The 24,907-nt window shown below is 46.9% G+C and overlaps 1 protein-coding gene across 2 annotated transcripts in view; it reads right to left on the bottom strand.

Annotated features, from left to right (window-relative positions):
• Positions 1–24,907, bottom strand: part of GALNT12 (polypeptide N-acetylgalactosaminyltransferase 12) — a 668,716-nt gene that overhangs the window by 50,525 nt on the left and 593,284 nt on the right. For both annotated transcript variants that reach the window (XM_085606792.1, XM_085606791.1), the window contains exon 8: positions 3,455–3,568. In XM_085606792.1, the coding sequence (XP_085462918.1) occupies positions 3,455–3,568 (114 nt within the window). The remainder of the gene's footprint in view (positions 1–3,454; positions 3,569–24,907) is intronic.

The raw sequence follows: 24,907 nt of genomic DNA on the forward strand, positions 1-24,907 counted from the left end.
TCGTCCCAATGTCGAGAGTGTAGCCTAGAGGCAGTAACAGGAAGCAGGTGGATTTCCTGGAGGAAGCAGATGTCAACCTTGTGACAAATGAGGTGTGCATGTACCAGGCAGGCCTTCCGGTGGTCGTTGAGACCGCGAACATTACATGTCCAGAGTGTAGGGGCTGTCATAGGATTAGGCCAGGGAGATAAATGCAGGAGGATGGTGGATATGAAGTGGAAGTCGGAAGTGCTTGGAGTAGGAAGTGCAGCATGTTGCAAACATCGCGGTACATAGAAGGTCCAAGCACTAAAACCAACAAGAGGCCTCAGAGGAGAAGCAAAAGAACCCAAAAAACGCACCCCCTACACCAATCCCCCCAATCAGGTTGTGAACCCAGCCCCACCCACCCAGGGAATCCCCAACTGGGAAGGGAGAAACCAAAATGGAGAAAAAGGGAATCATCCCGTAGGAAGGTGGCTGAGAACAGCGTACACCCCTGCCACAGGGACAGGGTGGCCAAGCCATGAGTGAATGCGGTCTGTGAATGAAGGAGAGAGAGACCTAAGAGAGCGTCCGGTAGCATGAGGCCAACAAGTCGCTCGCGATGCGGGCACATGGCAGAATAGTGACGTTGCTGTACAGGCGAGTAAGGAGTGGGGGACTGCAAGGTTGAGCGAAGGAATACCACAGCATCAGAAAAGTTCCGCAGAGCCCATGCACGGAGGCGGTTGAAAATCCAGCCTGGACAGGCCATCACAAGAGCCATGATTAAACAATAGAAACTGGGACCAGAAGGGGCAAAGGCATGTCATGCCAAGCATGAGGTCGGGGCATGTGAGCAAATGGTGCCATAAGTCATTGTCACCGAGATCGCCAGCCGCAGCCGTCTGGGAGCTAGAAGGGGTGGAGCGCTGAGTTTTGTCCAGTTTTTTGGCATAGGCCAGTGCAGCCTTCGGTTCCAGAAAGGTGTGGAGCTGCGAGCCGTCCCTGACACGCAGCTTGGCCGGATACGCCAGAGAATAGGAAATGTCGTGTTTTTGCAGCAGACGTTTGGCCGGGAGAAATTGGCGACGGCCAGCCTGCACCGCCATGGTATAATCAGGATAGAAGGATATCAAATTTCCTTGATGACAGATTTCCCCCTTTTCCCTGCCAGCTCGGAGGACCGCGTCGCGATATCTGAAGTTCAGAAGTTATGGCAATGATGGGCCGAGCAGGGAGGCCAAGGGCAGGGCGAGGGCCCAGGGAGCGGTGGGCCCGCTCGACAATGAACACAGATGAGAGGAGCTCCCCAAATAAGTCGCGGAGCAGCTGTTCGACAAAGTCTTCCATTTTGTTTATGTTGGAGGATTCGGGCACACCCGTGTTGCGGAGATTGCTTCTGTGGGAGCGCGCCTCTAAATCCTCATTTTTGTTTTTGATGAGTTCCAACACTTTGTCCATTTTTAGGAGTGCATGATGATCCCGGGTTGCGCCGTTCTCTGCATTGGATATCCTCGTCTCCACCTGGGTTAGCCGTGGGAGTCCACACGAGCCTTGACGGTGTCCAGCCGAGCGGAGAGCTGATCAAGTTGGATCGCGATGCCAGTCACCGTGGATTTAACATCCAGCATGATGGACTTGAGGTCGTCCTCTCAGGTTTGGCTAGATTCAGACTGTGTGGCGGACTCGGCAGCGTCCATGACCGCTTCCTCCTGTCGTGATGACTTGCGCTGGTCAAACGCCAGCTTAGGTTGTTTAGGTTCCGTCCGCCCCATCTTTGAGTAACTGAGCGGCTCTCGGATTGCCACCACAGAGGGTAGGAAGGCAGATGAGTGGTGTGCAAACTGGCGGTGGGCCGATGAGAGGGGCCTCGGCAAAAGAAGGGCGGCTGGAGAGGTTGCGGTCGTCGGGTCCAAAGGGTAGGCCGGTGCAGGCGGGGTGCTCCACGGCCCACCGAGCCCGCCAGGGAGGACGGCGCCCGAGCACCACACAGAAAGAGCAGGAGGGCCCGGTATAAATGAGCAAGCAGACCGGGTTTAAGGAGGTGGACTGAGGCTGGTGTAAATGTAGCTAGCAGCAGGGCTTCTCAGCAGAAAGGCTGGCAGGGTAGAAGGTGAAGGGCCTGTGGGTTGGCAAGACAGCACCAATGCAGCAGAGGGCAGGCGCTGGGCCCAGGGAGGCTGGCCCGTTCCGAGTCCCAGCGATGAGAGCAAGCACACAGGGGGAGAGGGCGGCAGCCGGGCAGCAGGAGGGGACTCCAGTCCAGGTCGGGCAGTGGCGGCTGCTCAGCCCGGGCGGCAGCTGTATAGGCCAAAGCGTGTGGAGGGTTGGCGGAGGATGATGTCAAAACCCCTGACCGGCATGGCCTGCCGCGGAGCCAAGCCCGGCGGGGAACCACCCAGCCAGGGTAGAGGCCGGCAGCTGGTAATGTCTGTGCAGGAGCAGGGATGAGGAGCTCAGGCCGCATCGGGCCGTGCAGGCGGCAATGGGAGCCTCCGGGACGCAGGGGTGCGGCAAAGATGAAGGCCCAGTTCCGGCGATGTGCAGCAAGGAGGAGCAGCCGGGAGACCACGGTGGCTCAGAGCGGCGGGGAGATGTGGGAGGCGCGCCACCCACCTCGCAGGGCCCGGGGCAGAACGGCCAGGACAGCGGGTGCCCGAACTGGGAGAAGGCGCCCTCGTGGTGCGAAGGCCCGGGCCCAGCGGTACGACCCACGCGCCCCCACCCCCGCTACAAGGCACCCACACGGGTAGAGACTCATGGGAGCGACGGCAGCAGACTGACAGCGCAGGTCCGGAAAGCCGATTTGAGCCGCCGGAGCCCCTCAAGCAAGGTGGAGTGTCGGTGGCGGCGCCACAGCCCAGGCAGAGCGCCAGCCCTATGCCGGCAGGAAGGCCCAAACACAGCACCAGGCCCAGCGACGGATCACAGGAGTGCTCGCACCAACAGGGCCCAGGAAGACAGCAGGCGATTCTTCAGTGCCAGGTGGGTCTTTAGGGCACGGTGCTGAAAGTCAGCACCGAGAATTTCCACAGGATTTTGGACGGATTTTCCGCTTGGCCGGCAGAGCCCACTTAGAGTGCAGCCATCTTGCAGCCGGCCAAGCCACGCCCCCCCCCCCCCAAAATGTATTTGAAATTTAAACCATGCCATGTATAAAGATTAAAAACCTTTAATTCAATGTAGAGACTTTATATACCATAAGATGTGTGTTTGCTTTTCCCCCAGTTTTTGTAATTTCTTTTCTTACTTTTTCTGAATAAGACTTTTCAAACATGCATTCCCATTTGACTTGTGAGACCTACTGGCTATGCAAGATTTTTCTTAATTTGAGGCACAGGGAAATTAAATGACTTGCCCTGAATCACAGGATGCTGCGTCTGGTTCCCAACAAGATGCAGCAGTCAATCAGGTCCTCCAGCTGCAGCAGGGTGATAGAGATTCCTAAAGAGGGCACCAATGTTTAAAATGTAAAACAAATGTTTCCTACCTGATTTTGCCCCATTCCATGACAACTGTATAAAATCACTCGGTGTCCGGTTACCTCATGCTCATCTGGAGGATTATAATCAAAGCAGTAGTTGATCAAGCCTTTGTTCTTCAGCTAGAGGAAAGTGGAAGAAGTGATTACACAATTAGGCCGGAATTTAAGTGACCTATAGGCCAGAGAAAATTGGTAGCAATTGAGCATGAATTTACTAACATTTACCATGGCATTGCATGACATTTCTATTGTATATTACTGGTTAAGGCCTAGTTCCAGAGTTTTTCCTGCTGGCAGAAACAACAGCTTCACCCATTTTGCATTAACTTAGTACTGTATGGTGCTGACTTAGATCATTGTGACTAAGATAAAGGCAATATTCATTTAAAATTCATTACCGCATAACACCACATTTTTAAATCTTTACGTTATAGGGTTGCACAATGAAAGTCCTTTGTTTCAAAAACTTTTTCAATCACCTTCAGAGAAACTGCTTTAGGTAAAATTCCCCTTTTGGCCTAGGACCTTTTGCAAGAAGGTCGTCTGAAATTCTGAAACACAACCTATAGATTGGGGAACACCAATTATGGCAATCTCATTCAGAAAGACACATGCATTTTGTGGGTACACATTCCAATGCAACACAATCCTACAATAACCATAATAGTTTTCACACAACTGACAACTGTTTGCTAGAGCCCATTTACACTGATGATCACAGGCACTGAAAAAGTATGATGAGCTGGTTGTAACTGGATCTAGAGCACTTGCATCACCAAATAAGTTACTTGCATACCTGTCAACTGAACCCATGTGAGAAAGTGCATGTTAAGTCTGAATTTTCATCCAAAGGCAAAAGGAAAATGCTACTTACCCAGTATGCATCTGTTCTTGGCACATAAAGCTGTAGATTAATATGCTTTAGCCTAGATCACCTTCTGGTGTTGGGTCCGGATGTTTGCACTTTGTTTTTCTTTGAAGAAGTCTTTGTAGTCACGAGGTAGGTGACTCTTTGTTTCGGTGATAGTGCGCATGGGCATCGACTCCATTCCCAGATTGTTTTGCCATAAGGATGATGATGGAGTTAGTAAGAGTAGAAAGGAATGTCCATGTATAGTGTATCTAAGTAAGATAATACTGTAACAGATAACGGTACCCGGGGAGGCTGGTGGGTGCATATGAATCTACAGCTTTATATGCCAAGAACAGATTCATACCGGGTAAGTAGCATTTTCCGTTCGAGGCATATGAGCTGTAGATCATATGCTTTAGCATAGACTATACAACAGTTATCTTCCCAGCGGTGGCTAACCTGTATCTGTTGCACTGGTTTGAAATAGTGTTCTTAAAACGGCCTGACCCACACTAGCTTGTTGTTTTGCTAACACATCTACACAATAATGCTTTGTGAATGTGTGTGGCGTAGACTATGTTGCTGCTTTGCAGATGTCATCTAAGGGTATGTTCCCTAAGAATGCCATAGAAGCCCCTAGTTTGCATGTAGAGTGTGTCCTAGGGGGAACTGTTAATGTGCGCTTAGCTTTAAAATAACATATTTGGATGCATTTAACGATCCACCGCGCAATACCTTCTTTTGAAATGGGATTGCCTTTATGTGGTGGTGAAAAAGCAACAAAGAGTTGTTTTGTTTTACGAAAAGATTTTGTTCTTTCAATGTAATACAGTATTGCTCTTTTTACATCTAATGTGTGAAGAGCACGTTCTGCCACTGAGTCAGGTTGAGGAAAAAATACGGGTAGCTCAACAGACTAGTTGAGATGAAAGGTAGAAACGACTTTAGGTAGAAATGTGGGATTAGTCCTAAGAACCACTTTATTCTGATGAATTTGTAAAAATGGTTCTTGTATGGTTAGTGCCTGGAGCTCACCAACTCTTCTGAGAGATGTGATGGCTTTAAGGAAGGCCTTGTAGCTCACATTTGTGCAGAGGTTCAAATGGTCGGCCCATGAGTCTTGTAAGGACTAGGTTAAGATTCCCCATTGGAGAAGGTGGAATCTAGGAGGGATGATTCTTTTAAGTCCTTCCCTAAATGTCTTGATAGTGGGCACGCAAAACAAAGACAAATGTTGTCCGTTTTGTAGGTAAGCGGCTATTGCAGCCAGATGTAACCGTATAGATGTATAGGCTAAATTACAACGCTGTAGGTGTAATAGGTAGCAAATGATGTTTTGAATTGAAACATCTAGTGGATTGATTTGATGGTTTGTGCAGTAAATTACAAATCGCTTCCACTTTGCAGCGTGGCATGCTCTTTAATGACGTACATGCAGTCTGGCGGAAGATTAAGGTAGTTAAATCAATAAGGACATTGTTCCCTGTTGGCGGCGAAACTGAAAATGTCGTTCACCTGCTCAACAGAGGAGAAAAAGGTGGGAAGAGTGTGAAGATAGGGAGAGAGAACAAAGGGGGGGGGGGAGGGGGGGGGGAAAAGAGAAGAGGAGAGGGAAATAGAGGTAGTATGAAAAGAGGCAAAGAGAATTTCCCCAGTCTCAAGAATCCACTCCTGAAGGGGAGGACTCTATGAAGCCTCTCGTGAGCCCTCACACACCCCGAAGGATGTCTTGCTTCATCATTGGGCTAGTTGTTGCTCCTCGTCGGGCCGGCGCTGCAATGCCCGACGGTCCCCCGAAGGGTCTCTCTATCGGAGGTCTTTTAAAGAGAAAAGCCGTAAGGTGAATGCGGGTGTGTGGGCAAAAGAAGCAGTGAGATGGATCCGAGAGGTTAGTGGTAGGATGCGTGCAAAGTGTGTGGATTTAAAAATGCCTAGGGGTGTCCAAAAAGGTGGATTTTTAATAGTATGGAGCCTCTGGCAGACTAAAAAGACCAAAAGGTCACGGGGTCACTAATCAGCTCAAGGTGCTGGTGTGACTATAATTAAAAGGTCGACATGTTTCACGCCTTGGATGCCCAGACGGGTCTGTGGCGTTTCTTCAGGACCGTAGACAAGTGAAAAGTAGTGCACGGTGAAAACGGGAGTGCCAGAGATTGGAAGGGTAACTCACGTCTATGGAAAGGGTTAAAAAATGGTACGGGACTGCGGGGTACAGTGACCTGGTCAGCAGAGTCAAGAAGAGCGTACCAAACTAGTGTAACCTGTAGGGGAAAAAAAAAAAAGAACGGGAGAGGGGAGGTAGGGAGGGAAGGGATACGAGAGAGAAGGGATGGGAAAAAGGAGGGGAGGGGTGACAATACACACATGAATAGTTAGGACAGAACTGGTACAATCTGGACACAGTTATTACGAGAAAGCACAGCAAGACCTGGATGTGCCCCCGCAAACCATTCACATGGTGATAGTGTGGTCACCCCGGTGACCATGTCAACAAAAACGAACATCAGTGGCGTTTCGGGTGTCCTGCATGGGTCTGATGTACACTCTACTGTGTCAAAGGTAGACTCACTCCCCTGCATTGAGGAGCGGTGCAGGGCGGGAACCAACACTCATGGCGGGAGTTACTGTATGGATATTAACATAGTCGCTGAGGTTGGAAGGGAACGTAGGTGGGAGTGGTATTAGTGACGCCAGAGGAGGCGGCACGATTAATCGTGGACAAGGCCTAGACATCATCAACTTAATGTAGCGAATAGACCAGTGTAGCAAACAGCGTACACCACAATGCCAAGAAAAACGGACCCACTCGACTAGTTGCGGGGGGCCCGGGCGTGGAAGGTTTATGTGCAGTGAGCAGAACAGATGGAAGAAAAACAGATGAACCTAACACGTAAAACACACACATCATGTCGCTAGTAAACAATGGACGTAGAGGCGTTGTATACCAACATTCCTCAAGACGCCACCATTGAGGTAGTCAACGACCTACTACAAGGGATGGAACCCCTCACCAGTACACCAGTGACCTTCATCATGGATCTGATCTCACTAGCCCTGAAAGAGAATTTCTTTATGTATAAAACCTCTATCTTCCATCAGGTACAAGGAACCAGCATGGGGAGTACCTTCGCGCCGAGCCTGGCAGGGCTGTACATGGCCTCGTTCGAGAACAGTCACATCTTTCCCGACACAAACCCATACAAGCAAAACATCATCATATGGAAACGATACATAGATGATATTTTGATCTTCTGGAAGGGCACCAGAACGTCTTGCGATACCTTCCTGGAATGGGTTAATGGACTGAACCCACACCTTCGATTCACGGGAACTATAAGTGACATCTCCATCCCCTTTTTGGACCTCCTGATCATCCTCGAGGACGGCACCCTAAGGACCACACTTCACAAAAAACCGACAGACCGCAATAGTCTGCTTGATTTTAACAGTCACCACCCCAAAGCCCTTCGGGAGAACCTCCCGTACGGACAATTCCTGCGGATACGACGGAACTGCTCAACCAGTCAGGATTATGAGAAGGAAGCCAACCACCTTGAGCAAAACCTCCTGGACAGACACTACCCCAAGAGAGTAGTAAGATACGCAAGGAAAAGAGCCCGAAACAATCACAGGGACGCACTATTGGAACACAGAACGAAGACACCCAACGAGTCCATCACATGCGTCACCACTTTTACACCCCAATCCAACAAAATCAAACAGATCATAAAACGGAACTGGAAAATTCTGAACACCGACACACTGAACCTAGAATTACCACGCTTCGCATTTAAAAGAACAGCGAACCTACGTGACAGACTGGTCAACACACGGCCGCTGCCACGTATACAGGATCAACCCAACAACACACTGTGGAACTCAACCCCTGTGTCAGGCCATTACCCGTGTGGAAATTGCCACGCTTGCTCTACGACCACGCACAGTAAGCAACTCTTTCTGGGCAACTTTACATGGGAACAACGAGGTCACACTAATTGCAACACCAAAAACTGCGTCTACCTCATTACATGCCCGTGTGGCTTAAGGTATGTCGGCATGACCTCACGTCCCATTAAAGTCCGCATCAGCGAACACAAGAGTACCATCCGTCGTGGACGAACTGCCACGAAGCTCACTAACCACTTCATTGACCAAGGGCATACCAGCGAACAACTTACATGGACCATACTAGAGTCACGACCCTCCTGGAATGCTCAAGCCCTACTACGCCAGGAACAACGCTGGGTGTTCCGCCTCCGTACCAATACGCAGGGACTTAATGACGAGATACCATGGGTAGGACTGTAACTCACAATGGCCATACCCCGACCCCGGTGGATACTCCTCACCACTTATGAGCGAGTAATAGTAAACACAGGGGCGCGCTATAAACTAAGTATACATACAAGCCTACGGCCTGGAGTTCCCTTCTCCCCCACCTTCGCTTGCTCCTGTTTTCAGTTTGTACAGGTTAGGGAACCCGTGTGCGCCTCATTGTTCACTACGGGACACATCGTGTCCAAGATACACACATCTGTCCCCTTGCTTATTCTTGGCTGCACTCGGGACACACCGGGGACCCACAGTACACATCACGGGACATACCTAGTCCGGGTTACCCGTGCATGCCACCCTCTCCAGTCCTGGCTGTATCAGGGGTAAATCATGGGCCCACGAGCTCCTCAGGACAACTCACCATCCTCGAGCAGGACATTTTGGGAGGTCTATAGTGCACACGCATCTGGCGTAGTTTCGCTTCTTTACTCCACGCATGCGCACAACCATGGACACACTCACCCACGCATGCGCACAACCATGGACACACTCACCCACGCATGCGCGACACGGCACACGCCTCCGGCCCTCCCACAGGAAATGGTTCACTCCCTTTCTCCGACGCCTCAAAATGAAGCCTGCAAGCAACGGACACTATCTCCAGGCAGCCGATGGCAGTGGGTAGGTGCTGACTGAGCCGGCCCCCGACGCAACCGTGAGTACACACAGGCAGGATCCTACAGGGACTATCTTGTATACGACGTCCACCTCCATGCAGGAGCCACTCCCTTATACTCTCTACGCTCTGTTTTGATCCACCAGCAAATAGGGCGCTGGCAGCCTCGGCGGATCCTATGCAGCCCCGTACAGATACACGAGGGTAAGGATGGGGTAACCTTGCAAGTCACTGTAGAAGTTTCATAGAAGCTTCATGCTTTTAAATATCCTCACGGCCCTGTATATAGACACTGTTTTCTCAAATGACTTTCTTTTTAAGCGCCCGCTCTCCATCCGTACTATCTAGTCCGGCCAAGCCCCTTCCTCAATTAGTCCAGTGGGCTCGTTGTTTACTAGCGACATGATGTGTGTGTTTTACGTGTTAGGTTCATCTGTTTTTCTTCCATCTGTTCTGCTCACTGCACATAAACCTTCCACGCCCGGGCCCCCCGCAACTAGTCGAGTGGGTCCGTTTTTCTTGGCATTGTGGTGTACGCTGTTTGCTACACTGGTCTATTCGCTACATTAAGTTGATGATGTCTAGGCCTTGTCCACGATTAATCGTGCCGCCTCCTCTGGCGTCACTAATACCACTCCCACCTACGTTCCCTTCCAACCTCAGCGACTATGTTAATATCCATACAGTAACTCCCGCCATGAGTGTTGGTTCCCGCCCTGCACCGCTCCTCAATGCAGGGGAGTGAGTCTACCTTTGACACAGTAGAGTGTACATCAGACCCATGCAGGACACCCGAAACGCCACTGATGTTCGTTTTTGTTGACATGGTCACCGGGGTGACCACACTATCACCATGTGAATGGTTTGCGGGGGCACATCCAGGTCTTGCTGTGCTTTCTCGTAATAACTGTGTCCAGATTGTACCAGTTCTGTCCTAACTATTCATGTGTGTATTGTCACCCCTCCCCTCCTTTTTCCCATCCCTTCTCTCTCGTATCCCTTCCCTCCCTACCTCCCCTCTCCCGTTCTTTTTTTTTTTTTCCCCTACAGGTTACACTAGTTTGGTACGCTCTTCTTGACTCTGCTGACCAGGTCACTGTACCCCGCAGTCCCGTACCATTTTTTAACCCTTTCCATAGACGTGAGTTACCCTTCCAATCTCTGGCACTCACGTTTTCACCGTGCACTACTTTTCACTTGTCTACGGTCCTGAAGAAACGCCACTGACCCGTCTGGGCATCCAAGGCGTGAAACATGTCGACCTTTTAATTATAGTCACACCAGCACCTTGAGCTGATTAGTGACCCCGTGACCTTTTGGTCTTTTTAGTCTGCCAGAGGCTCCATACTATTAAAAATCCACCTTTTTGGACACCCCTAGGCATTTTTAAATCCACACACTTTGCACGCATCCTACCACTAACCTCTCGGATCCATCTCACTGCTTCTTTTGCCCACACACCCGCATTCACCTTACGGCTTTTCTCTTTAAAAGACCTCCGATAGAGAGACCCTTCGGGGGACCGTCGGGCATTGCAGCGCCGGCCCGACGAGGAGCAACAACTAGCCCAATGATGAAGCAAGACATCCTTCGGGGTGTGTGAGGGCTCACGAGAGGCTTCATAGAGTCCTCCCCTTCAGGAGTGGATTCTTGAGACTGGGGAAATTCTCTTTGCCTCTTTTCATACTACCTCTATTTCCCTCTCCTCTTCTCTTCCCCCCCCCCCCCCCCCTTTGTTCTCTCTCCCTATCTTCACACTCTTCCCACCTTTTTCTCCTCTGTTGAGCAGGTGAACGACATTTTCAGTTTCGCCGCCAACAGGGAACAATGTCCTTATTGATTTAACTGTTACGAGTGGAGCACGGACATTGGACCATAACGAGCTCCTGGTCCCCCCCCCCCTCTCCTTTTTTGACTGGGAAGATTAAGGTAGCCAAACTCAATGATTTCAGGTGCCAGATCGCAAGGTCGAGTTGACTGGGATCTGGATGTCTTATCTCTCCATGGCTCTGAGTGAGAAGCTTGGGGGAGAGGTGCAGCTTTTGGTGAGGAACTACCGATAGTTCCAATAGGGTTGTGAACCAGGGTTGTCGGGCCCATGTGGGAGCAACTAGGGTCATTGTGAGGGACTGTTGCTTGAGCTTCCGAACCACTAATGGAATTAGCGGGAGAGGTGGAAAAGCATAAGCAAATCTCCCTGACCAATTCATCCATAGCGCATTGCCTTTGGATTATGGGTGTGGGTACCTGGACGTGAAGTTTGGGCACTTTGTGTTGAGGTGTGTTGCGAAGAGATCAATTTCTGGATAGCCCCACATTTGAAAGAAGAGGATCAGAACATGAGGATGTAGATCCCATTTGTGAATCTGTGGTCTTTGACGACTGAGCAGATCTGCGATCTGGTTGTTTGCCCCTGGGAGGTGTTCCACAAGGAGATATATCTTTTGAGGCATGGCCCATCTCCATATGCTTTGAGCTAGGCGTGAAAGCTGTAGAGTGTGTCCCTCTCTATTTTTGTATGTAGTACATTGCTGTCATATTGTCTGTACAGACTAAGACAGCTTTGCCTACTAAATGCAGTTGAAAAGCTTTCAATGCCAGAAAAACCACTAGTAGCTCCAGGTAGTTTATGTGTAGTTGTTTCTGTTGTAGGGTCCATGTGCCCTGAACTGTGTGTTTTTGAAGATGAGCTTCCCAACCAGTTAGTGATGCATCAGCTGTTAACACTATCTGTGGAACCGGGTCGAGGAATGGCTGCCCTTTGGAAAGGTTTTGTGTATTTCACCACTGCAGAGAGCGATGTGTGCGACCGTCTACCAACACCAGATCTGTTAGCTGACCTTGAGCCTGGTTCCACTGATGTACCAAGCATTCCTGTAGGGAACGCATTTGAAGTCTTGCGTAAGGGACGATTAGAATGCAAGAAGCCATCATGCCCATCAATTGCATGAACACTTGGGTTGGTAGTGAGTGTAGGGGTTAAAATTGTGATATGAGATTTCGCATGTTGCGTATCCTGACTGGGTTGGGGTATGCTAGAGCTTTGCAAGTGTCTACTGTAGCTCCTAGATACGCTTGCGTATTGGACGGCTGGAGGTGAGACTTAGTGAGGTTTACAGTGAATCCCAAGCCGTGAAGCAGCTGTACTGTTTTGGGAGTGTGGAGTATGCAGATGTGCTGTGATTTGGCTTTTATTAGCCAGTCGTCCAGGTAAGGAAAGACTTTAATGTGTTGTCTTCTTAAATGAGCTGCGACCACCGCGAGGCACGTGGTGAATACCCTGGGTGCCGTAGTTACCCCGAAGGGGAGGACTTTGAATTGATAATGGTGTCCGTTCACAACGAACCTGAGATATTTTCTGTGAGCTGGATGGATGGGAATATGGAAGTAGGCGTCCTTTAAATCCAAAGCGGATAGAAAGTCGCCTTGTTGAAGCAATGGGAGCACATGATGGAGGGTGACCATGTGGAAGTGGTCTGACTGAATGTAAAGATTTAGCTGTCTGAGGTCTAGTATAGGTCTTAGAGAGCCGTCCTTTTTTGGAATTAAAAAGTACAGGGAGTACAGTCCTGTTCCCTGTTGATGGAACAGTACTGGTTCTATTGCATGTGTTTGTAACAGAGAGAGAACTTCTTGCTTCAGGAGTGCGAGATGTTCTGGTGACATTACACGTTGTTTTGGAATGATATTTGGGGGAGTGCTGATAAGTTCTAGGCAGTAACCATATTGGATAATTTGTCTTACCCACATGTCTGAGGTGATGGAATTCCAGACCGGAAGGAACTGTGAGAGACGCCCCCAACAGGGGTGGGATGATCGGGGGGTAGCAGAGGGAAGTCACTGCTTATTGGCAGGGGAGTGGGTGGAGTTACCTCTGCCTCTTCCCTTGTTATTATTTCCTCTGTAGTTCCCTCCAAAATAGCCTCTGGAGGAGTTAGATTGGTTGTTACCCCTATTCGAAGAGGAGGGGTTTTCTGACGACACTGTTTTTGAGCCACCCCTATAAAAGGAGCCGCCAAAGGAACCCTGGTTAGGAGGCGGTTAGGAGGCAATCACAAGGCCCCCATGGACTTTGCAGTTTAGGTGTCTTTCTTCATTTTCTCTAATGAAGTATCTACTGATGGCCCAAACAGATGCTCTTTATCAAAGGGCTGATTAAGTATGGAGAATTGTACCTCCTACTTGAATCCAGAGATTCAAAGCCAAGCGTGCCTGCGTAACAGTGCACTAGTGTTGATGGCACGAGATGCTGTGTCTGCCGCATCTATAGCGCATTTTATAGAAGTGTTGGTGATGAGCTTCCCTTCTTGGATGAGGTTGTTAGCCTTAGTTTTGTACTCATCCGGCAAGTGTTGCATAGGTTTTTAGAACTCGTCATAGTGAGCCCTATCATAGCGTGCTAACGGAGCCTGAGCATTGGCAATACGCCAGTGGTTAGCTGCCTGGGAAGCCACTCTTTTGCCTGAGGCATCAATAAGTTTTGACTCGTTATCAGGAGGAGGAGCATCGCCTGTGGTTTGAGAATGAGCTCTCTTGCGGGCGTTAATTACAACAAGAGAGTCTAGAGGCACCTGGCCTCTTATATATGCCGGGTCTGTAGGAGCAGGTTTATATTTTTATCCACTCTAGGTGTTAGTATTCTGGCTCTAACTGGGTCTTTGAATACTTCGTCAGTGTGTTTTAGTAAGCCCTTGAGCATTGGCAACGTTAGTAGACCTTTGTGAATGTGTAAATGAATCCACAAGGAAATCCTCTTCTAGATGGTCTGAGTGTAGCTCCACCCCGTGCTTTTGAGCAACCCTGTTAATAAGCTGCGCAAAACCTATGTTATCATCAGGTGCGGAGGGTCTGGAGGGATACAGGTCGGGGTTTTTATGCTGGTCTGGATCTTTATCATAACTGTCCCAGGGATCAGTGTCCTGTGGTATGTGATGTGGCACATTATGGTCCTCATCCCCATCCCCATCTCCATCCCCATCGTCCTCGTCCTGTGTGTCAGGTGATGGTGGAGGTGGTGGTTAATTTGATGGTGTAATTATAAAATTTGTGTTAGGAGGAGGAGAGGGGGTTATGTAAGGGGGAGAAGGGTTAGAACCCATGTCCTCCTTTTTCAGAGGTATAGGATGATCCTCTGTGCGATCTAGCTTACGTTTTTTAGGAAGAATGACCCGGAGGTGTCCGGTTTTTGGGTCAATGCGGTGTCTCTTGTTTGGGACCCAAAGGTGGCTGTTCGGGTTGAGGTTCTTTGGATGGGGTTGATTTAGTTTGAGGTTCTTTGGGCGCCAAGTGTTTTGAGTCTGAGTACTGTTTAGCAGGTTTCGGGTCCGAGCCATTAGGCGCGGGTTGTTTCGGATTCGAGTCTTTAGGTGTGGGTTTCGGCTCCAAGGCTCTTGGTGTGAATTTTGGCTCCGAGGTTTTAGATGCGTGTTTCGGCTCCGAAGCTTTAGGTTTGGAGGCTTTCTGGTCTTTGTGTTTGACAGGTTTCGGCTCAGAGAACTTCGGTGTCAAAGGTGTTTTCGGTGCCGGTGTCGTGGAGACTGGCAAATCCTTGTGTTTGTGTTTCGGTGCAGAAGGGGTTGGTTCGGCTCCGGAATGAGGCTGGCTCGAACCCGAGCCCGAGCCCGAAGGCTTGAGTTTGGGTTTCGTAGCCGAGCCAGAGGACGGGGCATCGGAAACCTTTTCACAGTGCCGACCTGAGCCCGAGGGCAAAGGTGATACCGAAGCCGCAGCTTTTGGGTGAGTGGGCACAGGGGGATCTGGTACGTTGACCTGGAGTGATGGTGGGTTCTTCTTCCATGTCAGAATCAGCTTCGGACACGGAGACCAGCTCTTCTTCCTCGGCTTCTGGAACTGGCTGGTGGGAATCAGAATCTTCGCCAAAGATATCTGGTACGAAGCTGCTGGCGCGATGCATCTCGTGGCGTCAAGCCCGATGGTCACGGATGGTTTTCTTCGATCGGAATGATCGACACGCTTTACAGTCCTTCTCGACGTGTTCCGGGGATAGACAGAGGTTGCAGACCTTGTGCAAGTCAGTGCATGGAAACTTAGCACGACACCTAGCGTGGTAAACACGGGTAGGCCCGACAGCCCGCCTCGAAGTTCCCGATCTAAGGTTTACAGATTGTAGACGATGCGCGTCGAATAGGAAACCGCGATCGATAGACAATACCGTCGAGGGTAGCGGATTGCACGTTGAAGAGGTTCGAAAACGATACCAAACCGGAGCGTTGCAATAAACATCCGATTTCGATGGTGGAAAAAAACAATCTGGGGATGGAGTCGATCCCCATGCGCACTATGACCAAAAGGAGAAGTCAATAAACACTTTGGATGGTATCAGTTCCTAAACGAGGGGAAAGAAGGAATACAGCAATCTTATTCGCTGTTGTCGATGTAAAGTGTCTCCAAGGTCGGTTTGAGTGTGCAGAGAGGAGAGAAGGTACTCCTATATGTAAATCGTTGTGCCCTCATGCACCCTTGCGAGTGTCTAGCATCATCATTGGGCAATGCTCCTTGTGGGGGTGGCGCTGTAGTCCCTCACGAGCCCTACTTGAGGGCTCTCTGGCGGAGATCTTCTAGGAGGTGCCGTATTTGTGCATGTGGGTGTGTGGGTCAGGAGGTGATAGTGGGTGAAAAATAAAATAACCCAGGGGGTACCCTGATCAGTTTATTCGGGGGTTCCCCTGGATCAAGATAAAAGTATCACGGGGATGGAGACGCAAATTATGCAAGAATGAGAGGGGAAACCAAGCAAATTTGATCCCGCTGCTCTCAACCCGTGTAGTGAGTTACTAAGGTGTCAGGTGTAGAAAAGGGTCGACATGTTTCGCGCTGTGAGTAGGTCCCTAGTGGATCCCGGAGCGCTTCATCAGGACCAATATAAGGAATAGAATATAGGATTCGGGGAAAAAGACGCCCTATATTCCCATCAAACCTTCGTTGAGGTTATGGTAAACAGATATATTTGTTGGGACACATTGTTATGCGTGTGCCCTGTTCTCAGCCTGGAGGAGACAAAACAAAGGGGGAGGGGGGGTGGGGAGAAAAAAGGAATACTATCACACATCAACACCATTATGATGGCTCAGGATAAAATTCATAAGGTGCACCTGAGGTGTGCTGATAAAAGCATGCATACGTGTGCCTTGTTAAGATGTATGCTGAGAGGGAAACTACGGTGATGTATCAGAGGCCACATCACATGCATGAACGCGTCCTCTATAAAAGTCATAGGTATAGATAGCGCATGCGAATCTCTGTATATAAATATTATGCAATGAGGTGAGATTAGGTGTATCGATAGGCTAGTTAGCCGTACTATAGTGCCAAGACCGCAACATAGTGCTGAAATAACATGGTGGAAGTTATCGTGGGCTTCAGTGCGTTCCGTCATACATGGTACGTTGAAGGAGGCGGGCTGATAGGGACTACAATAAAAAAGCGAACGTCTCCTTAAGCACTCGATACACAACACACAAGCATGGTGTCACCAAAAGCACAAGGTATACATGAGCACAATCTTTACTGATCACTGTGGTCACCGGAGGGCATTTAAATGAACCAAAATACGAGTTTCCTTTCAGTCTGCAAAGTGCATCACCAGCCTGTGAACAAGGAACGAGGCAGCTCTGAAACGCGTTAGGCATCAAAATTTTCCGGATGTCACTGCCTGTTTGCCTAAATAAATATTCAGTGGAATAATCCTTTGCTGAGTGCGTCTTCAAGTGGGGACACAATTTGATGAATATATATATATATATATATATATATCTTTTATTCTCCTCCACTGGTATAAAACAGGTGCGCTCTCCCTATTCCTGCTCTGTAAAGTATTCTGCAAATCCGGCTTATTTTGCACATCTTTGTTGAACCTTCGTGCACTAAATGGTTTGTGATTAAAAACCTTTGGAAATGAGGTTCTAAAAAGATAAATCCAGTGCCTCTTTGCTATTAATAGAACTGGGTTTCACGTTCTATGGCGAAGGAGGAGGCTTCACTTCAGAGAAGCATAATTTTCTGCACTAAACAATAGATACTGCTGTGCCCAACTTAGAAAGCTTCTCAACTGGCCATGTTACTAAAAGCCACAAACTCGCTCTGTCCATGTATTAAAGCAAACCATAATTGCGTCCAATGTGCTTCCAATGTGTGGAGCTCTGATCCTCTAAGAATGGATGCACGGGTTTGGAGAAAATAGCACAACAACTGATCAACGTGGAATCTAAAACGAGAACTAACCTTCCACTGAGCTTGTAGAACGTATTTTTACTTGGGGAAATACAAGAATCCTTGTGCTATGGGAAGAGCCTGGGTCTTGTCAAAGCAAGAGCTATAACAGGTGCCACTAGAGAAAATTCAAGTAGCAGTTAGGCAAATTCTTGAAAAGGCGGTCCATTAATTTCGACTACATCAAGACGTTCTTTTCTTATGAAGCAAATCTTTCCAGGTTTCTTCGGTATTATGTTATTGGAGATAAACAGGATACAGCAGGGCTATTTTAGAAATTTATAACAAATATATCTACGGCAGTTAATGTAATGCTTTTAATATTAAGGTTGTATTTATGCACACAAATGCCCTTGTCTCTCTAAACAAGCACAAGCACTCGAGCACCAACCTCAGAGGAATTTTGGATAGAACAAGTTCAGAGATGCTGGGATGTAGCGTAGATTACTTCATTTTCCCTCTGTGAGCAACTGAGGAGGTTTTTAGCGTAAGCAGTTTGGTAGCACCCATAACTGCAGAAAATGTAAAAAAAAACCACAATACTCTTGCCCTCACCTAAGCTACCAGAATTCCAACTCTCATATCAGGAAGATGCCAAAAAGTACAGAAAAATATCCTTTATTTGGGAAAAAGGGCAATAGAGTTTTGCGATTTGGGACATCCGCCAGAAACTGTTAGATGTTCCATCGGGGTATTTTGAGTGCCACTGGCATTGTGCACTCGTAATGCAATAGACAAAATCCAAGTCGCTTCTTGGCGGCTGTTCCGCGTCCACCCAACGCTAAATAAGTTCAAGTGTTTTTTTTCCAACAGATGGCATGTTCCAGGATCCACAATGTAACTCCAAGGACAAGGTCAAAACCTTTTATATTCTCCTTTAGAATTTTTAGCCTTGATACAGTGAGATTTTGAGAATTATAATACAGGACACATTTATAAGGTGGAAAACACAAAAAGGTTGCAATTTTATATTACACATGATAACTAGGGGTACATAAAATAGAGTCTAGTTTAGTAGAAGCATCTTAAAAGTGTCCTTTTAAAAATAAGAAGGATATACTTATAGAATAATATTAATATATAAATGGAGTTGAACTGATAAAATGCACTATGTCACACATTTTTCACTTTAATTATGTGTAGTACTTGCCGTTTCATGATTAACCTTTTGATCTGAAATAATAAATTAATGTATGTAATGTATGTCACAATGAAGTTGTGCTAATGTATCTTCACCATGTGTTTAGACAATTTTTGAAAAACATTTGTCAGATCCCAAGTAAATAAAGGGATCGGTAACTCTGAAGTTATTGTTAATGTTAAAGTAAACTTGTGGCAGAACCATTGTTCTTTTCTCGCGGCAGTCTCCCATTAAAGCGGGAAATACAAGGGCAGGCCATTCAGTGAAGATAAAGAGCTCTAGGAGCTGCAGCAGTGTGCAGGATCGGTCCTATGGCACAGACCAGGTATGAGTACGAGTCCAGCTGAGCGGAGGTGTCTGGTAGATTTTTGAAAGGTTATCCAGTTGAGGAGGTTAGTCTGGCCAATGTTATGATAGTCTTTGTATGTGTGCGTCAGGAGTTTGGAGAGTGCTCGTTTATGGATTTGGAGTGAGTGGAGCTCCTCGAGGTGAGGGTGATGTAATTGTGGGATGGGAGGTTGAGGGTGAGCCTGAGTTTTGGAAAGTCTGTTGAGCTTTAATTCTAGCATAGAGTGCGTTGCGGTAGTACAGCTTGCTGGTGATGAGGGCTTGAGTGACAGTTCCTCGTGTGTTGATGGGGAGCCTTTTGAAGATCTTCTTGAGCATCCAGAGTGTGTGCAAGCAGGTAAGTTGGTTGTCTATTACTATTCTGAGGTTCTTTGCGTGGGTTGCCAGGAGGGGTGTGGGTGGGATTTCAGGAGGCCATGAAGTGGAGTCCCAGAGCGAGGAGTCTTTGCGGAAAAGGACTACTTCCGTCTTGAGTTGGGGCAGTTGGCTTTTATCAATCTGGTGACTTTGGTCATGCAAGCATAGTATCTTGTCTGAGAAGGAAGAGTATGAGCTGGGTTTTGTCAGCATAGGCTATGATGCTGATTACATAGGCACAGATGATGCTGGTGAAAGGTATAATGTAGGCATTTAACAGGGTGAGGCTGAGTGCGTATCCCTGTGGAACTCCACACATAAGGTTGACCGTGCTTAAGATGGAGTGGGCCAGACTGACCGACCAGATGTGGCCTGTCAGGAATGAGCAAATCCAGCAAATCCTTTGAGCTGCTACATCCAACTGTGGTCTTCTAGAAAGTGGATCTGGATCTGCCCCTCGTATCGACTTGCTGCTGTATGCCCGTGTCTTGAACAAGTGAATGCGCCAGTACAACTGGTTATATCTGGAGTGTTATCAATCTGTCTATGGCAGAGGGTGATGATAAATTACTCTAGCACTGTCTCATAGCCAAGACGGCAGAGTTGCATGGACAGTATTTCCTTATACATCTCATAGTCCACACTTGTTGCCTATTCCGCGCTGACTACTCATGCTATACCGCAGTTAATCTATATCCTTGACGATAATAAAAGGTTCTCTTGGGATTGGTGCAAAGAATCCCCTGCCAGAACAGCCACACCCTAATTACAGACTAAAGCCCATAAGCACGAAAAGAATTTAGCATTTCTCGAAGGTCTCAATGGCTATTTCGGGCAGCTAAGAAATGCTAAATTAACTTTCAGTATGTATAAACGGCATGTGCGGTGTCACAAAATGCGATTCCTACCCAGCAGAAATTGCATTTAGGATAGCAAAATAAGAAATCGCAAATAGGATTTCCTATTTGCAATTTCCTAATGGAATGTACATAGCATTTCCTAATTATGAAATGGGCATTTAGGAAATGCTGTTGCCATAAATTCTGAACTGGTGGTAACCACGTGCAAACTAAGAAAATGCACCCAAAATGCATCAGGAACATCCACAATCATGCCTGTATGAATAGCATGTATCCATTTATAAATAATAATTTTAAAAAATTGAAATTAAAAGATAATAATCCCCTGCTCAAACGATTAAAATTGGCTAAAATACAGTAAGGGGCAACGGCCACTCGTCTGAATCTAAATGGAAGAAGTGTGTTGCAACCAGAAAAAAACTACAATTTGTACCTTATCTGCCAGAGAAGACCTTTGGGTTATAACATTTTAGGATCTCAAAATGGCTAAGCAGTTTGACAAGTATCTTTATGGCACATGTCACTTTCGTGAAGCTAGTCTTTAATCTTTCTGGCTTAATTCAGTAACCAAGAACCTAACTGGAAGGGCCATGGAGCCCTGTAGGCCTTCTCTTGCTAACCTGATATGCATGGGCTTTGAGTGCTATTTAAGACCTGAAGGGCCATGGTCTGGGGTTTTTCTACTATTGCCACTTCGATTCGGCATGTCAAATCGCTGGGAAGAAGAACGCCTCCGCATTCGCTCTTTTGATTTGGGCAATTGCACCACCTTGCTGATTGCTCGTATATCTTAACTTTGACGTAAGTTGAAAGTTGAAACAAAAATAGATTTAGTTAGAGGCCAGAAGGAGAAACCTCCTTTCATTACGTGGTGTGGGTGGTCGATTTCTACCACTGAATGAACTTGTTCAGGCATGCAGGCCACTTAAATTATCAACTGTCCCACGTAACCATAGGAGAGACCCCTGAATGGCTTTCGGGCCCTCAACTCTGTTAACACTTTAGCCCACTAGATACGCAGGGCCTACATTCAAGCTGTAATCAATGAGTTTAGAATGTCATTATTTATACAGAGCTAGACATTTAGCACTTTGAAAAAGGATCCTGTGTTACAGCTGTGTGCTACACCACAAGGCTTCAACCTAGTGCACTGAGGCCAGTCCTGGATGCATATTCCGAGAAGGATGCAGACAGACTGGATACAATTCTGGGCTAGGCCTAAAAATGGATGCATAGTTTAAAACAATTTTCAGGGAATTTTAGTGACTCAAACGTGTAACACTGGAGAGCAGGAGGGATAGCATAGAGGCATTTGTATTATTATTACAAGGCAGTATCTTTCAGTGAAAGAGCTCTGGTGTAACTAGAGGTTACCCCAGGACTGAAAGGAAGGGTCTGGTGCTATATATAAATAACAACCATATACCCTGTGTGTATAACGAAAGTATGTAGTTAAAAAATATGTGTTGTTTGTTTGTGCTGTTATTGACACACAATGGCATATAAGCCCATATGTGTAAGTAGTTGTGCAATTTCCTATTCCAATTTAGCGATTTCAGAACTTGCGATTTCCTAATAGCAAATGCGATTCCATGTTAGTTACTTTTGGGAAATTGCAGATTACATACATTCCGTTTTGTGATTCCTAAATAGCGATATCTACGGATTCGCTATTTGGTAAATCACAAAATTTGAATTTTGTACATATGTACCAAAGTCCCAAGAAAGATGTAAACTAACAAAATGGATAAGCTTCCTGTGCCCTTTGTGGTGAAGAGAGGAAGCCCTTGGTGGCAGCGGGGACTACTGCTTTTTGGGTCCTTCTGTTGTACTGGAGCTTTCTAGTAAGTCATGTATCGGCCGCAATCCAATACACTAAAATGTACTTAGAGGGCCAAGTTGATGTACTGGATGGGGGGGATGTGGGACACAGCAAGGGCCGATTCAGAGCCCACTACCTGCCCGGATATCTGTGGTTAGACTCGGTCCCCCAGCATCTTGCTGCAGCAGCAATCTCGGGTTTTGGCTAAATGGCAGCAAGGCCGAGCCACTCACATCAATAAACAAAAAGGTGCCAATGCTGCACTTTGTTCAACAGAAACTTGATCGAAGTGAATTGAATAAAACAATACCACTATCAACTACTTTTTCAGTTGGATTTAATCCAGAGAATTTTTTGTCAAATTACATGAATTCTTTATCAAAAATATTTACACAAACCTGAAAGCAACCGACATTTTCAAATAAACATACTGTTTTAGATAACACAACCTACATCCAAGATTTTTCTTTTTTGACATTCTCCATTCTTCATTCACTTACACCACAACCTCATTCGAAACCGACAATCATCCACAGATAAACCACGTACTCACTGGTCAAACACACTATTTATACAACATATATATCAAATTGACATTTAGAAAACATCATAGTTAAATTCAACGAATAAACAGAAAGGCCATCAACAAACGTCAGTTGATCGCAATTCTGAGAATTACACTCTGTTTTCTATTTTGCAAAATAGATTGGCCTAAGACAAAAAGGTCTACGCGTTTCAAATCCCGCCTCTTGTGGGGATTCTCATCAGGACCAATAATAGCTGCAACTAAATGCTTTCAAAGGCTCCCATGGTGTTGCAAACATACACTCAACTTGGAACCATTAGAGGTAGAAGGTAGATTCTTTTGTTACGCGAGTAAATCTTTTATGAAGGTTTGTGTTCTTTGAGAATGCTTAATGGTTGGCCTCAAGGTGAACTTGCCTCGACAGTCTGGAGAGGGACTCAATCGCTCGCGACACCACGGGCATACAATCAAACGCCCTGCTTGTTTGATTACCTTCTACCTCTAATGGTTCCAAGTTGAGTGTATGTTTGCATCACCATGGGAGCCTTTGAAAGCATTTAGTTGAGCAGGGGGCTAATTTCGGGGATACAACAGTGCCAAACCTGGGCACTAAAAACAGGCCCCACACTATGGGGAAAGCTGCAGCCCCCACAGATGGAATGCCTCCTAAATCAGGTCATGAAGGGCTACCCATACGTATGCCAAAGATCACTCGTGTTCCCAACAACCACGGGGTGGTGGGTCCAATAGTAATTCTACCATTAGCCACCTTTGGACTATTCCCCTAGAACACATGAGTGTTACCCACTCAAAAACTCTTAATTTTGTTTTAAACTTTGAAAATTCGCAGATTGTATATTATTTATTATCTCATTTCCACATGGCACCCATAGTCCCGACTCGAGTTTCCCTGTACCACTTGTTTTTTTTACAAACCGTCTTGCTGCATACACTATATTGCGCCAAAGACAGATCTGGTAAAAGTCAGGGGGGAGTAGGTCTAGGCCCAATGCCAGCAATGGTCCCATAACATTTAACAAATTTGCTCCCATATCAAATCCGGACTCCTGTGATTGACTGGAGAATGACAGTCGGGGGTTCTGCCAGATCGAACTTCCAGCTCCTAGTGCAAGTTCAAGGCTTAGGGAACACAGTGGGATGAATGGGGAGGGAATATCAAATCATGATCCCCGTTCACCCAGCCAACATCACGATATGATAGAGCCCCCTACCCTTTGTTTGACCACTCTGACTTATAGCCTCCTATCATGGAACATCGCAGGCGTTAACAAAAAACAATGTAATGAAGAGTGGTTTAAAGCATTCTCTGATTATCAGATTATTTGCTTTCAAGAAACCTGGGAGACACACTCAATCTTTATTAATGGTAACCACTTATTTAGTAACCCAGCAGTACCTTCAGCTGAGGGTAGAGCTAAGAGGGGTCTTCTGACACTGCTAGCTAACACTCTCGCAATTTAAGTATCAAAAATCATAAAACATCTCCCTACTTTCATATGATAGTAATTAAAGGTTATGACACTTGGGACCTCTTGTTAATAAAATATTATAATAACAATTTTCCAACCCTGAATCTGTAGCAGAGAATATATGGGATGGCCACTGATGATCTCGTTGGAATACAAGCCAATCCTCTACAAATTCTGTGGGTGGAAGACTTTAACATCAGGAACGGCCCAAGAGCAGAGACAAAGCTGTGCGGGATAGAAGAGCATAGGGGTGAGCAAATTATTTACTTCACTCATAATAAACATGGCACTGCCCTGAACAATGTACTGATGACTTGGCAAGTAGAGTCCCAAAATGAAATCGGTTTAGTAACTGGCCAAATATCCTCCACTTTTCGGGGCGCGGAACACTGTTCTGCGATCGATTACATAATTATGTGCGATTCTTTAAACACCAATATTTCTAAGATCAAAGTCTCCTTTACCAAATTCAACGACCACGCTACGCTTACATGCGCTCGTGTGGTACTCCGCCAAGAAAATCTTTAGTAAAGTCAACCGTAAACCTATTTTAGCGAGCAAAAATGGATTCCCCTTAAAGTGGGATAAAGTGGGCATGCCTAAGCTACTTGCAAACCTCCTAGCATCCAACTATGAGGATTTTATCCGCTGCTTAGATCCACAACCAAGCTGCATCCTGGTGATAGAAGCTTTTAGCCAATATTCAAGCAAACATTAAAAGCCTATTGACCCACCCAACTCCCATAAAAGATATAGCCCGGACCGATGGTTTGATAAGAACTGTTCAGCAGCCTCATATAACCTTCGGAAAGCCCTAAAAGCTACACCAAGAGATAAGGAGCACATTTGCGACCTAAGGAATTTGTATAAGTTAGCCACGGT

Source organism: Triturus cristatus, chromosome 5_2 (genome assembly GCF_964204655.1).
Source record: "Triturus cristatus chromosome 5_2, aTriCri1.1, whole genome shotgun sequence".
Lineage (NCBI taxonomy): Eukaryota > Metazoa > Chordata > Amphibia > Caudata > Salamandridae > Triturus > Triturus cristatus.